Below are 13,089 nucleotides of genomic sequence, written 5' to 3'. Positions count from 1 at the left end.
TCCTGGAGACCCGGGATGGAGCCCCATGTCAGGCTCCCTGCATGGAGCCTGCTTCTCCCTCTGCCTGTGTCTCTGCCTCTCTCTCTCTCTGTGTCTCTCATGAATAAACATATAAAATCTTAAAAAAAAATTCTTATGTTAAAAATAATTATGTTAAGTTTGGCCCATTTACTCAATCATCAGGCTACAAACATGTTGTCTTTTTTTTTTTTTTTTTTAAGATTTTATTTAATCCCTCTCCAGGTCCCAGAGTTTTTGGTTCAGACCCCAGGGGGAACCTGCACAGACCATTCTCACTAGGGCATGTGGGTTCCAAGTGGCCCCACAGGGACCTAGATGCCCATGTGACTCAGTCACAGACTGTAGCACTTCCTCTGTAAATTCATTCCCTGGCTCCCATCGCCTCTTCCCTCCCATCCCAGCTCTGCTGAGCCCCGCCAGCTCTTCTCTGAGGAAATTTGCATCATGCAGCAGCCGGAGGACTCCTGAGGACTGCTTCACTGAGCCATGGTCTGTTCAGCTGCCCCCGTGCTACTCCTGGCTATGACTCTCCCACTGGTGGGGTCACCAGTAGCCCAAGCATCCCAACCTGTGAGTAAGACTGGGGCGAGGACCCAGGGAAGGTCTACAGAGGTGACATAGGGTGACATATGACATATGAGAGGCAGCAAGGTGTGGATGAAGGGACAGGTGGAGGAGCAAAGGCTGGAGGGAGAGGAAGTAATGTAAAAACAAGAGACGCCAGTTTGTTATAAATCTTTGAGAGGTGTGGGATGGCTTTTGTTTCTTTGAGTCACTGTGAACTCCAGTGATACCAGCTGCCCTCTGGATACAGGCTCTCCCGGTCAAGGTTACAATTTAAAAATGGAAAGAAAAGAAGAATTTTCCAGACTTGGAAACCATGGGCAGAGGACAGGAGAGAATCTGAAGAAAGACAGCAGAGTCGAGATCAGCACTTTTTGGTTTCTGTTTTCTCCCAGGAAGACATCTGTATCTCTCTCCATATCCAAATCCATACCCATATTGACACGTGTATCTGTTTTTAGATAGATACCCACATTCGCATACAATATTGAGAGAAGGAGGAGTCGGTAAGGAACTAATTTACACGAACGAACGAACGGGGACTAAGGGAAGATGCTGCCTTATGCTCCCGCTCGTGGCAGTTCCTATGGAGGGAACAGAAGTCCCCAGGCTTCTGCCCCCACCTCACCCCCAGCTCTGCCCAGCCCTCCCCACTGGGGTTCCAGACATAGCCATTTCAATTAGAGGCTCAGGGACAGGTAAATTTAGGAAGGAATTAAGCAAAGCATGTTGACTCTCCAGGGTGTGCCTGGTTCCTGGGTTCAGGAGGGATTTGCAGGCCCTGGGAGACTCCCAGGGACTGTAACCCTGGCGCCTCCTACTGGAAACCTGCTTTCGTTTTCTGAGGTGCCTGCTTGATTCTAGGCAAAAAGAAGAGCTTAGAAGAGATGGAGCCATGCTAGGTTACTTGGGCCAGCCCCTGAGCAGCTTGTGGAAGAAGGTGTCCCTGGAAGAAATCTCAGAGATCTCTCCCCTGTGCTCTGTTCCAGGGACAGAGTCAGGCTGGAGAGGAACTGGGGCAGCAATTGGACCAAAAGAGTGGAGCAAGTGGTATGTGGATGGAGTGAGCAGGAGGAGAAAGGAGGGAAGAGAGGAAGGACTTGGGGGTGGGGAGCAGAGAATGAGGCAGAGGAGGGCATACAGAGGACTGGATCCACGGCCGTCCCCGTGGTCACACAGAGGCCAGGTCTCTGGCTGTGAGGCCTTAAGAAAATCATTCATCTTCGAGAGCCTCATCTATAAACTGAGGGTTTGGGAGAGGGTGACATGGTGCCTTGTGTGAATGCACATGGCCAGTGAGGGGTTACAGCTCTCTGGAGTCTCATCAGCACCTAGCTGGGCTGCCTTGGGTGCTGTCAGGGCAGTGTGCAGCCAGGTGTGGGAGGCACAAGAGGACCAGCCTGTGGCCTTGCCGCCTCTCCTCTCCAGCCGCTGCCTCTGCTCCTGTAGAATCAGCGCTGGCCTCGGTCTATGTACAGATGGACTTTCCAGATCAGACCTGGCCACTGGCACTCTCCGGGACCCTGACTCTGCCCCTTGCCTCAGCTTTCCTCTTCCCCAAGAACTCTCACTGGCCTCAGCCTCACGACAGGTAGGGGGCATTCTACTGAGCCCTGCCCCTCAGTGGCTCTTACATCACTTGTGGGGGACCGGGGGCTCAGAGAGAAGGGGACACGGGCGTCCCAGGCCTCCTGCAGCCAGCTTGCCTGAACTACTGCCGGCCCCTCCCATTTCCTGGAGGGTCTCCAGGCCAACTCCTTCCTCACCTCCCCACCAGACAGACCCTTCCCTTCCTGCTCCATGTCCTCATCTTCTCAACTTTGACAAAGACCCTCTTGGGCAGATGGTGGTGGGCTCAGACTTCTCTGCCCTCCCCCTCCCCTGATGACGGCCCAGCAGGACCTCTGCTGCCTTGAACCCTGGCTGAGGGGGCAGTCCCTGATGGCTGGGGCTCTTGTGACTCTGGGATGGCTCCAGACAGCCAGCCCTAGAGCCTCTCAGGTATCAGGCAGTTGTTCGTCCTGACTACCTGGCTGGCTCACACAGCCTGCCCGCCTCTTGGCCCTCCCTCTGCCGCAGAGTGTAATGTCAACCACGATGGCTACCGCCATTGCGCTTGCCTCTCTGGGTACCAGTGGAACGCCAGTGTCTGCTCCCATCACCAAGCCTGCCAGATGCCTCACAACCACAGGCCCTGTGGTTGTCTGGTCTTCAGCCCTGCTGAAGCCGGGTACTGCCAGTTGCTGCCACCTGGTGAGGAAGGTTGGGAACGTGGAAACCAATGAGCCCAAGGGAAAGAAAGCGTGTATTTTCTCCTCTCTTACCCCCAAATCTCAGCCAGCTGGCCCAAGCCCAGGACCTCCGGCGGGTGGGAGAAATCCCAGTTACCCTGGCGGGTCACAGACCCAAGCTTGGGACCTGAGTAGTGAGACTAATGAACAACAGGGCTCCTGAGACACATGGACAAGGAGAGAATGTGCTAGAGCACCTATTGTTGACCCCAGAGGACCAGGATGGGGCTCCAGCAGCCCCAGGCTACCCAGGGGAGGGCAAATCATGGGCCACAAGGCTCCCCTGTTTGGTTCCCAATGACAGGGTCCTCCAGCCGGATGGCAACACCTGCACTCATCCAGGACAAAACAAAACAAAACAGTGCTGGGGGTGATGGGGAGGGAGGGAGGAGGAATGGGATCCTGAAGATGGGGTAGGAGTGAGGGCCTAGCCGCAGAGGGCCACAGTTCCTGCTCTAAGGGGCTGCTGCCTCCTGCCTCCCTGCAGCCCCCGGAACACTGAGCCCCAACCCCAACTCCTGGGTGCAGACGCCTGGCACCACTCTCAATCTGACCCTCGTCAAGAACCATGAAACCACTGACCTGGACTGGTTCCTGCGGCCCCCGGGCAGCCCCACACCCATCCTCCTGCAGCCAGGGACACATGTGTCCCTGACCTCTAGCCCGGACCAGGCTGTCCTCAGCATCCTCAATGTCTCCCATAAATGGGCAGGTAGCCTGCCTGCCCTGCCTCTTGTCTCTCAGTCCTCCAAATCTTTTCACCCTTCTTTCCCCTGCTCCCCTTACCTTCCTCCTCCTCCCTCTCTTCTCCTTCCTGTTTTTCTCTCCCCGTCCTTTCCCTTTGTATCTTTCCATTTATTTATTTTGGGGAAGCAAAGGCTAAGAGGCCTGCTGATGTGAACGATGATCACAGGAGAATGCTGAAGGTAGGGGGCCCATTTCGACAGAGAGCAGACCGCCTGTGTTTTGCTTCAAGATGTTGCAGTGGCAGCAGGTGGTGTGGGAAGGGCATCCCCTAGTGGGAAAGGAGTTCACCTTAGCATTCATGGCTCCAGGCTTAAAAAAAAAAAAAAAAGACAAGGGCCTCTTCTCCAGGCCTCTTCCTCCTAGAAATCCTTTCTGGAACAGGGATCTTGCTGGGCTTAAGCCTCAGACCGGGAGGGCAGAGCTCAGGTGTGGCTTTGGAAGCAGCAGAGGTGGGTGCTGGAGGAGCCGGGAGGTGCAGCAGGTGTGTATCTGCAGGTGAGTACACGTGCTGCTTTGAGGCTCAGGGCTTCAGGTGGGAGCTGTCCCAGGTGGTGAAGGTGGCCCTGCAGGCGACAGATGTGACTCGGCTTCCAGACCAGCTCTCCATTCTCTCCTCCACCTGCGCTGGCTTCCAGCTGACCTGCTGCATCCCCAGCACACATCTGACCTACACAGCTTCCTGGAGTCCTGAAGAGGGCAGCAGAGGTATGGTGGGAACAGGTGGCAGCTGGCTCCCCAGCTCACAGGAAGCAGAGGCTGCAGTTCCACCTGGGAGTTTGGGTCCAAGTCCAGCACTGTACCCCACGGGCAATCCTGATTCTGTTGATACAACAATAACCACCCGAGTGTAGATAACTGTGGGCAGAATGTGTTCCATGTGTTCACACAATCTTAATGAACTCTTGCAACATACTCTGTGAAGTTTGTTTGATGAGAGTTCCCATTTTACAGATGAGGAACCTGGCTTCAGGTCCTGGGGCTACAGACCCCCAGGGGCTCCTCACCAAAATCCAAGCTCTACTTCCATAGTTCAATGCCCGCGTGCCACTCAGTTCTTCCCCATTGCATCAGCTGCTTTTGAAGTTGCTAGAAAGACTTAAAGGACATCTCTGGGCCTGCCGGGTTCCAGGTCCCTTCCAGGCCCAGTAACTGCCCTCCCCCCCATTGCCTTCAGCTTCCTCAGTGGACACGCCAGGCTCCCAGTGCTTTGTGTTGACTGTTCAGCGCTGCCCTGCGGCCGACACCACGTACACCTGTGAGCTGCAGAGCCCAGGGCTGGCCCTTCTCAGGGTTCCCATCTCTGTCACCATCATCCAGGGTATGCTGGGCTTGGGGGTCCAGCCAGTTGACCTCCACCTGCTGGCCCTGGGCACTCCTTGATGTCCCCCTGCGCAGGGGCCCCACAGCCAGTCTCCAGAGCCTGAACGGGTTTCTGCCCGGGGAAAGGCTGGGGCTGGACTGTGGTTGCCAAGCCTCTCTGATGCCCTTCTTCAGATGGCGATACCACCTGCCCTGAGGACTCCTCAGCTGTCACCTGGAATGTCACCAAGGCTGGCCACGTGGCACATGCCCCGTGTCCGGCGAACAGGACGGGCTTGGTAGAGCGCACCTGTGGGCCTGATGGGGCGTGGGAGCCCGTGCGCAGCAGCTGCACACGCACAGAGCTCCTGGCCCTGCATCACAGAGCCTGGGTAACGCCTCAGGCCCTGCTGCCCACGTGCCTCTGCCTCCAGGACCTACCCCTTCCTCACTCGGGACCGGCTTTAGAAGCCTTTCCCCCGCGGCCCGGCCTCAGGTCATTCACCTTCCCTGAACTAGAGCCTAGCAGAGCCCCGGAGTGCGGGCGGCAGCCATAGGGTGGAGCGTGCTATTCTCGATCTCATTCCCACCAAGGGTCTGTCCCAGGAAAGTGGGTGTCAGTTCCTTCCATGTGACTCCCTCGAGCTTTGCATCCTGCTCCCTTGGGGATGGTGCACACGGTTGCGGAGGAAAGAGCTGGATGGGGGAGGAGCGGCCCTTCCCTCGTGAGGACTCACCCACTCCACTCCCCAATTCCGGCTGTCTCATCTGTCTCAGCTACTACAGGCAGGCCAGGGCTGGCCTGCTACGGAGGTGTCACAGATCCTGGCACAGCTGTCGGAGCAAGTGGCGGTGGTGAGCTCACCCTCTGACTTATTGGCGCTGCTGGGCACCGTATCATTGCTGGCCAAGGTGGTGGTGGACACAAGAATACAGCTTCCCCGCAGGGCCCTGGAGGTGAGAGCTCTGAGCCATGGCAAGGGCCAGCTGGGAGGTGGGGGCCCGAAGCTCTTTACCTCTGGGCATTTCCATCCCCCTGACATCACCATGGGCTGTCAGCAGAGCTTTCTAGGGGCTGAGCGTCTGCTCCCCTGATCCATCTCTCCTCTCGGATACCAGTCCCCAAGGCCATGGAATGTGGAGAAGGTCTGATGGTGGGAACACGTGGGAGATCAGAGAAGGCAGGAAGAGGTGTGAAGACATGAGTTCAGAGGCATTCATGCACATGCAGATGCATAGATATGGTGTGAAGACACCCCCTGCCCCCAGCTCCCTGAAACACACACACACACGATACCTACATGGAGATACATGAACACTCTTGGCTTTGCTGGACTCACTGAAATCAGCTCTCGATATGGACAACAGTTGGTGACCAATGAGCTGCATCCAAAAGAATAACCAGGGGCAACCACTCTACACACTCTTCCTCTCTGGGAATGTATATCACATATGGGTGGACAGACATGTGTGTGGCCTTCTACTTCAGAACACTGTGCCCTCTAGCACGGGCCACCATTCTTAGCTTTATAGACCTAGAGGGGTCAAAGAATTGAAGAGGGGCCCCCTTAGGGCCCACATGCCCCAAGTGATGATGGACAGGGGGGAAGAAAAGTTGTCAGATGGAGAGGCTGGATGTGCATCAGGAGACCACGTACTTGAAGCCACCCCAGTGGTTAGCTGAACAGCTCCCCATTCTTCCCATGTAGAAACTCTCCCTTCGCAGGTCTGTCTTCTTCTCCCCCTTTCTCTTTACCCTTGGCTCTTCTGCTGGACCAGGAAAGGTGAGATTGGGGCCTATAGTGCCCTGTACCCCTGGCCCAGTGCTGTTGGCTCTAGCAGCCAGGGCTCATCTCTCCATTGGGATCTCTCTGTTGGCTGTCACAGGCTCTCCTGAAGACCACAGACAAGGTCCTAGACATGGACACCAGCTCTCTGTGGACCCCAGCACAGACCCAGGAGCCCTCAGCGGGCTCAGATCTCCTGCTGGCCGTGGAGATCCTGGCACGCAGCCTGTGCCCACGGGATCACCCTTTCTCCTTCAGCTTGCGTAACGTGAGGCTGCAGACGCAGCTCCTTGGACCTGCATCTCCTGCTGACTACAGAGCCTCCTTCTCCACTCAGCCCCCATTGCAGGCACACATTCCCAGACGCTCACTGGCCCTTCTGGGCCATAATGGAACGGACATCAGTATTACTAGCCTGGTACTGCAGAAACTGGACCACCTTCTGCCCTCAAACTATGGACAAGGGCTGGGGAGCTCCCTCTATGCCACTCCTGGGCTGGTCCTCGCCATCTCCATCATGGCAGGCGGCCAGGCCTTCAACCAAGGGGAAGTTATCATGGATTTCGGGGGCACAGATAGCACTTCCCACTGTGTGTTCTGGGACCACCATCTCTTCCAGGGCAAGGGGGGCTGGTCAGACAAAGGGTGCCGGGTGCAGAGCGCCCACGCCAACTCGACCTCTCAGTGTATCTGTAGGCACCTCACTGCCTTCTCCATCCTCATGTCCCGAAACACTGTTCCAGAAAACCCCACCCTGGAGCTGCTGAGTCGGGTGGGCCTGGGGGCCTCTATCCTGGCACTACTTGTGTGCCTGGGTGTGTACAGGCTGGTGTGGAGAGTGGTGGTGCAGAACAAAGTTGCCTACTTACGCCACACGGCCCTGCTCAACGTGGTGCTCTGCCTTTTGGCTGCTGACACCTGCTTCCTGGGAGCCCCACTGCTTCCTCCAGGGCCCCGAAGCCCACTCTGCCTGGCTGCCGCCTTCCTCTGTCACTTCCTCTACCTGGCCACCTTTTTCTGGATGCTGGCTCAGGCCCTGATGTTGGCTCACCAGCTGCTCTTCGTCTTCCGTCAGCTGTCCAAGGGCCGAGTGCTCTCCCTGATGGTGGTCCTCGGCTACATGTGCCCAATGGGGTTTGCAGGCGCTGCCCTGGGCCTCTACCTACCTCGAGGGCAATACCTGGGGGAGGGAGCATGCTGGCTGAATGGGAAGGGAGGGGCGCTCTATGCATTTGTGGGGCCAGTGCTGGCCATCGTGGGTGTGAATGGGCTGGTACTAGCCATGGCTGTGCTGAAGCTCCTGAGACCTTCACTGTCCGAGGGGCCCCAGGTGAAGAAGCGCCATGCCCTTCTGGGGGTGATCAAAGCCCTGCTCGTTCTCACTCCCATCTTTGGCCTCACCTGGGGGCTGGGCCTGGCCACGCTGCTGGAGGAAGTCTCCATAATTCCTCACTACATCTTCACGATTCTCAACACCACCCAGGTGGGTGACAACATGGTGGCTGTGCTTTTCATCCTTTGACACAGTCTAAGCCACGGCCAGTCCCTTCTCAAGGAGGTGTCACGGTGGAGCGGAAGAAACAGTCTCAGGAATTTTAGTAGACTTAGGTTTGGATCCCAGTTCCTCCACTGACTAGCTGGAGAACTTTGGACAGACCTCTGTGAGCTTTGGTTTTCTTACCTGTAAAACAGTATCTGGTTTTGCCAGGGAAGTCCGAATTGTCAGAACCCCAAAACTTGGGCATCTTCTTTGTGACCAAAGCAGTAAGAGAAGCACCTGAAACGGATTCTATGCACCAGATGATGCTAATGTACAGAAAACTCTAGATGAAAAAAAAAAAAAAAAGGAAAACTAGATGGGAAGCCTCGGGACATGAATTAGCCAGGACAGAGGCTGAGGAAGGGGAGAGGGAGAGTTGATTTCGGTGGATTCCTCCCTCGTTGACTAATGTATCCCCATACCCCTCTTTTCAGGGTGTCTTCATCTTACTGTTTGGTTGCCTCATGGACAAGAAGGTGAGTCCGCCCACCTAACCCCCGGCTGACCTGCGGTGCCCGCGTCAGGCCTTGGGCTGGCATTACCTGGGCCTTAATCTCTCCCGCAGGTACGAGAGGCTTTACTCGAACGCTTCTGCCGCACCCAATCCCCCAACTCCACCATCTCCCTGGTGAGCTGCTGGCTTCAGATCCTCGGTTCTCCCGCTGAGAGCAGCCTTCCCGAGAGGAGACAGGCACAGCTAGAAGCCAAGAGAAGACTGGGGCTGTCTTGTAGAATGAGCATGTTTCAGGTTCTAACCAACAATGGAGACAGGAGCCCGGTCAGAGCAGTCAGAGTCAGGCCCCTGGGCTCCTGGAGACTCATTTTGTTTCTGGTTTTTCCATTTGAAAGTCTGCCTCCAGTTACTGTATGAAGGGAAAAGTTAAGATAAGCATGGGAGTCAGCGTGGCTGAGGGCAAAGTCCCTAGGATTTCTGTGGCCCTGGCAGGAGGACAGAGGAGGACGTGATGGGTACAGCCTCATCAAAGGGGAATTGACAATAACAATCGCTCTGCAGTTGGGCCATTCTGCCCCTTCCTAGGCTACGTATGACTCCCACGTCCCAGAGCACCGTGGAGGAAGAAGTGAAGACGCCAGGTGAGAAGCAAGCCTTCCTGGAAGCAGTGTGAGCAGCACGGAGTGAAGCTGAGTGTAGCAAAGGGCTTCCTGGCAAAGAAGACTCCTCTTCATCTAGTTGTCCCAGCCCAAGGGTTGGAAGACAGACTTCTCCAGCATAGACATTTCTGGATGGGGTGAGGTGGAGGCCTCAGAGAGCAGATGGCATAGCACCTTCTATTGCTTTCACAGAAAGCTGGGGGGACTTTTACTATCAACAATCCTTGATTTAGTTCTCTGAAAATTCCTTTTTGCACTGTCCAATTTTTAATTATCCTGAAAAACTCTTGCTTCAGAGGAATTGCCGTTGATGGGCTTAGTATCCAGAGGGGAAGGCAGCCTTGCAAGTTCTTCAGCAGCCCAGAGCTGCAGGGTGAGCCCTTTCATGGGGAAGGCAGAGCTTTGAGGGAACCACGCACACAGGCTGTGTTCCTCCTCCTCCAAAGGAGTCAAGGGAATGTGTCTGAATCCACCAAGGTGGGCCCTGGCCCAGTGCTCTGAGAGCCCCTCTGCCCTCCCAGAGTTCAGCAAGGACAGGCTAATATTTCCACTAGTCACGTTCCTTTCTCTTGCAGGTCACCTGTCCCCACCCCTAAGCTATTCAAGCAAAAATATCGTGAAAACTAGCTAAAGCTGCCTAATGAATAAGCTTGCCTCTTCAGTAAACATAATCAATAGATATTAAAATTCGAAATGATTGCAAGTAAAAACGTCTCAACCAGTTTTTAGTTAACCAACAGCTCATGTTATAGATATATTTGATAAAGATTGTTTTAACTATTCAGGGATTTCTTTTCTGGTTATTTCTTCTCTATAGCTAGGAATAAAGGATGACTTGATGACAGGAACTCTGATCTTCCAAACATTAAAGGTGAAGGATAGACTTTGGTTTGTTTCTTTTCAAAGTTTAGGAAAAGGTGAAGCTAATAGGGTCCTCTTTAACTTTCACAACAATATCAATATAAATGTAATTTTCACAGACGTATGCATGTGTACAAGTCATCGATCTGAGCACATTTCTAAGAACGCATTAACAATTGTAAAGAGGAAGTTACCATGGACTGCCAAGGATTAAAGCCACAAAATGACAAATACATTTAAAAGTGACAGGTTCAGGACTCCTGGGTGGCTCAGTCAGTTGAGCATCTGATTATTGGTTTCAGCTGAGCCAGTCTCCGTTTTGGGCTCTCCGACATCAGGCTACATGCTCAGCTCGGAGTCTGCCTGAGATTCTTTCCTGTTCCCTCTCCCTCCCACTCTGTTCCTCCCTGCACTCGTGCACTCCTGTGTGCTCTCTCTCCCTAAAATAAATAAAAACTTTTAAAAAATTGTAAAAAATAATAAAAGTGGCAGGCTCAAGCTAAGACTAGATATGGAGAAGAAATATTTAAGAAATGCCTTGAGAGGACACCAGGATGTCTAGCTGAACTAACTCATGGAATCCACAAGAGAATGACCAGGCTCTGAAAATTTTTTCAACCAGAGAAATGAAAAAAAATCCTCACGAATGAGTCTTTGTTCATTACAAAATTCATAGCTATTTTTCTAAAATGGAATGGAACACTGTTGAAATGCAAATGGATATGCTGTTGAAAACATTTTTCATATAAACATGGATCTGTGTGAATATTTTCATTGTATATAAACCAGCTAAAATATTTCTCTAAGTGAAATCAACCTTTTTTTTTTTTTTTCAAAGAGAAGATACCAACTCAGCAAGGCAATTGCAACGTTTCTATGACTTGGACCTGTTCCAGCCCCCAAGGGAGGTGGGCAGCCACTGAAACAGCCAAGGCTCTGCTGCTGGTTTCCCTGGCAACAGAGTCCTGTCTCAATCACCCTTGCATTTCATTAATATTTAATCTTAATTTTTTAAACTATAACATTATTTTTGAATAGTTCAAATAACATACGTTCACTTTAAAAGCAGCAGACTCTTTCTGAGTGTGCATCTGTAGAAATCTATGTCCTCATTCACCTCAAATGATGGCCCATACTCAGTGCATGCTCTTCTGCTAAAAACACACTTTAGAATTGACCAATGAAATGACATGAAGCCTTTTGTTCACTTGGTTCTCACATAAAAAAGGATGGAAAAGAAGGTTCTGGAAGTAAATATAAGAAAGTGAGCCTTGGTAGCAATTCCATTTCTACAAAGATGGCTTAAAGAAATAGGTAGAGGGTCGTCTGGGTGGCTCAGTCAGTTGAGTGTCCAACTCTTGATTTTGGCTCAGGTCATGAGATGAAGCCCTATATTGACCTCCGAGCTCAGCAGAGTCTGTTTAAGATTCTCTCCCTCTCCCTCTGCCCCTGCCCCCCTGTGCAAGCTCTCTTTCTAAAATAAATAAAATTCAAAGAAACAAGTACACAAGTGAGCAGATAAATGTACAAAAGATGTGCATTCGAGTGTGTTTAAATGCTCAAAAAAGAGGCACTTGGTAAAACAAATTAGGACATATATACCAAAGGAATGCTATAAGGTCATTAAAAATGGTGATATACAGCTACACCCGATAAGGAAAAACCTTTAGGCTATACAGCTAAGTAAGACAAAAGTGTTCCAGAACAGCACTACACTAGCCAATTCTGGTGCCTACCAAAATTGGATCCATTTGTGTCCATACAAATATGTGTGCATTGAGGAAGAGAGAGATCAAAATATCAACAGTGGGGCGGTATCTCTACTGGATTGTTCATTTTTTATCAATATTATTTAAATTTTTTTTTACAATGAGCATGTATTTTTATATTAGGAAAAAAAGTGACTTTGAAAAAGTTCTTCTGAACATTTTGTGTATTTAAAAATAGAAACCTGACAAGCAAAGTAACACAAACAAAATATCCCCTGGAATTGAGATTGTTGTACAGAATGGTGGACTACCTTAGGAGTTCCTGAGGAAGCTCTGAAGCACCTTTTTGGAATCGTTTTGGGAATCAATTTTGTCTGATCACTGACAATCCCTGAAGTGTGGAGGGGAAAGGGGCTCCTAGTTGAGTGCTGCCACACACATTGCCAACATGTCTACATGCTTTCTTTCCCAATAATGCATTTCTTTTCAGAATCCTATTTCTACTCAGTTTGTCCTTCCATCCCCACATTCTCCCATTTCCTCTCAGTGATCCCACTTCACTGAAAAAGTCTAGAGTCCAAGAAAAGCCACAGCAGACAGCAGAGGGCCTCCGAGTCATCTGTTAAATTCCAGAGGAAGACTTGGGGGACCTGCTGCTGCTTTTCACTCTTCGAGAGACAGGAATTTGGAGAGTCCTGGAGAAAATAAACCACAAGCAAGAAGGGAGATAGGCTGAGGATTAAGATTCTTTTCTCTGCAAAGATGGGTGGCAAAGGGGGCAAGAATTTGTTTTGCTGATTGCTATAGCTTCAGCAACTAAAATATGCTTAACACATAACAGACACTCAGTATTTACTGAATGAACTATACAGACCACACAGAAAGAACACAGACTTCGACTCAGAATCAGAGACTCTGAGAAGCAAACAGGTGGGGGGGGGGGGGGGAGCAGTGAGGAAACACACTTCTGAAGTTTGAATGAAAGATGGAGGCAAATGAAGGCTCCACTCCAAAATGGTTATTTGGAAGAGGGTCTAGTTAAAGTTTTATATGAAAAGAGAAGCATTTAAGTTGAGATCTTTAAGAACAGCATAACCAGTTTGAGATAGCTGAGAACCAATAGCAATGTCTACTTTAGATGGAGGCACCTACAATCA

The 13,089-nt window shown here is 51.7% G+C and overlaps 1 protein-coding gene across 1 annotated transcript; it reads left to right on the top strand.

The window, feature by feature from the left end:
* The first annotated feature begins 440 nt into the window (after window positions 1-440).
* Window positions 441-9,376, top strand: ADGRF3 (adhesion G protein-coupled receptor F3). The gene is given in 14 exon segments (XM_055327141.1): window positions 441-591; window positions 1,575-1,635; window positions 2,035-2,132; window positions 2,134-2,176; window positions 2,665-2,838; window positions 3,337-3,588; window positions 4,119-4,328; window positions 4,798-4,941; window positions 5,118-5,314; window positions 5,700-5,879; window positions 6,810-8,192; window positions 8,684-8,725; window positions 8,815-9,047; window positions 9,289-9,376. Coding segments are annotated over 14 exon segments (3,189 nt in total). The 5' UTR covers window positions 441-507.
* The last annotated feature ends 3,713 nt before the right edge of the window (window positions 9,377-13,089 follow it).

This window comes from Nyctereutes procyonoides, unplaced genomic scaffold, assembly GCF_905146905.1.
Source record: "Nyctereutes procyonoides isolate TBG_1078 unplaced genomic scaffold, NYPRO_anot_genome, whole genome shotgun sequence".
Classification (NCBI taxonomy): Eukaryota; Metazoa; Chordata; class Mammalia; order Carnivora; family Canidae; genus Nyctereutes; species Nyctereutes procyonoides.
The sequence above is the reverse complement of the archived record's forward strand: the minus strand, read 5'-3'. Positions and strand labels throughout refer to the sequence as shown.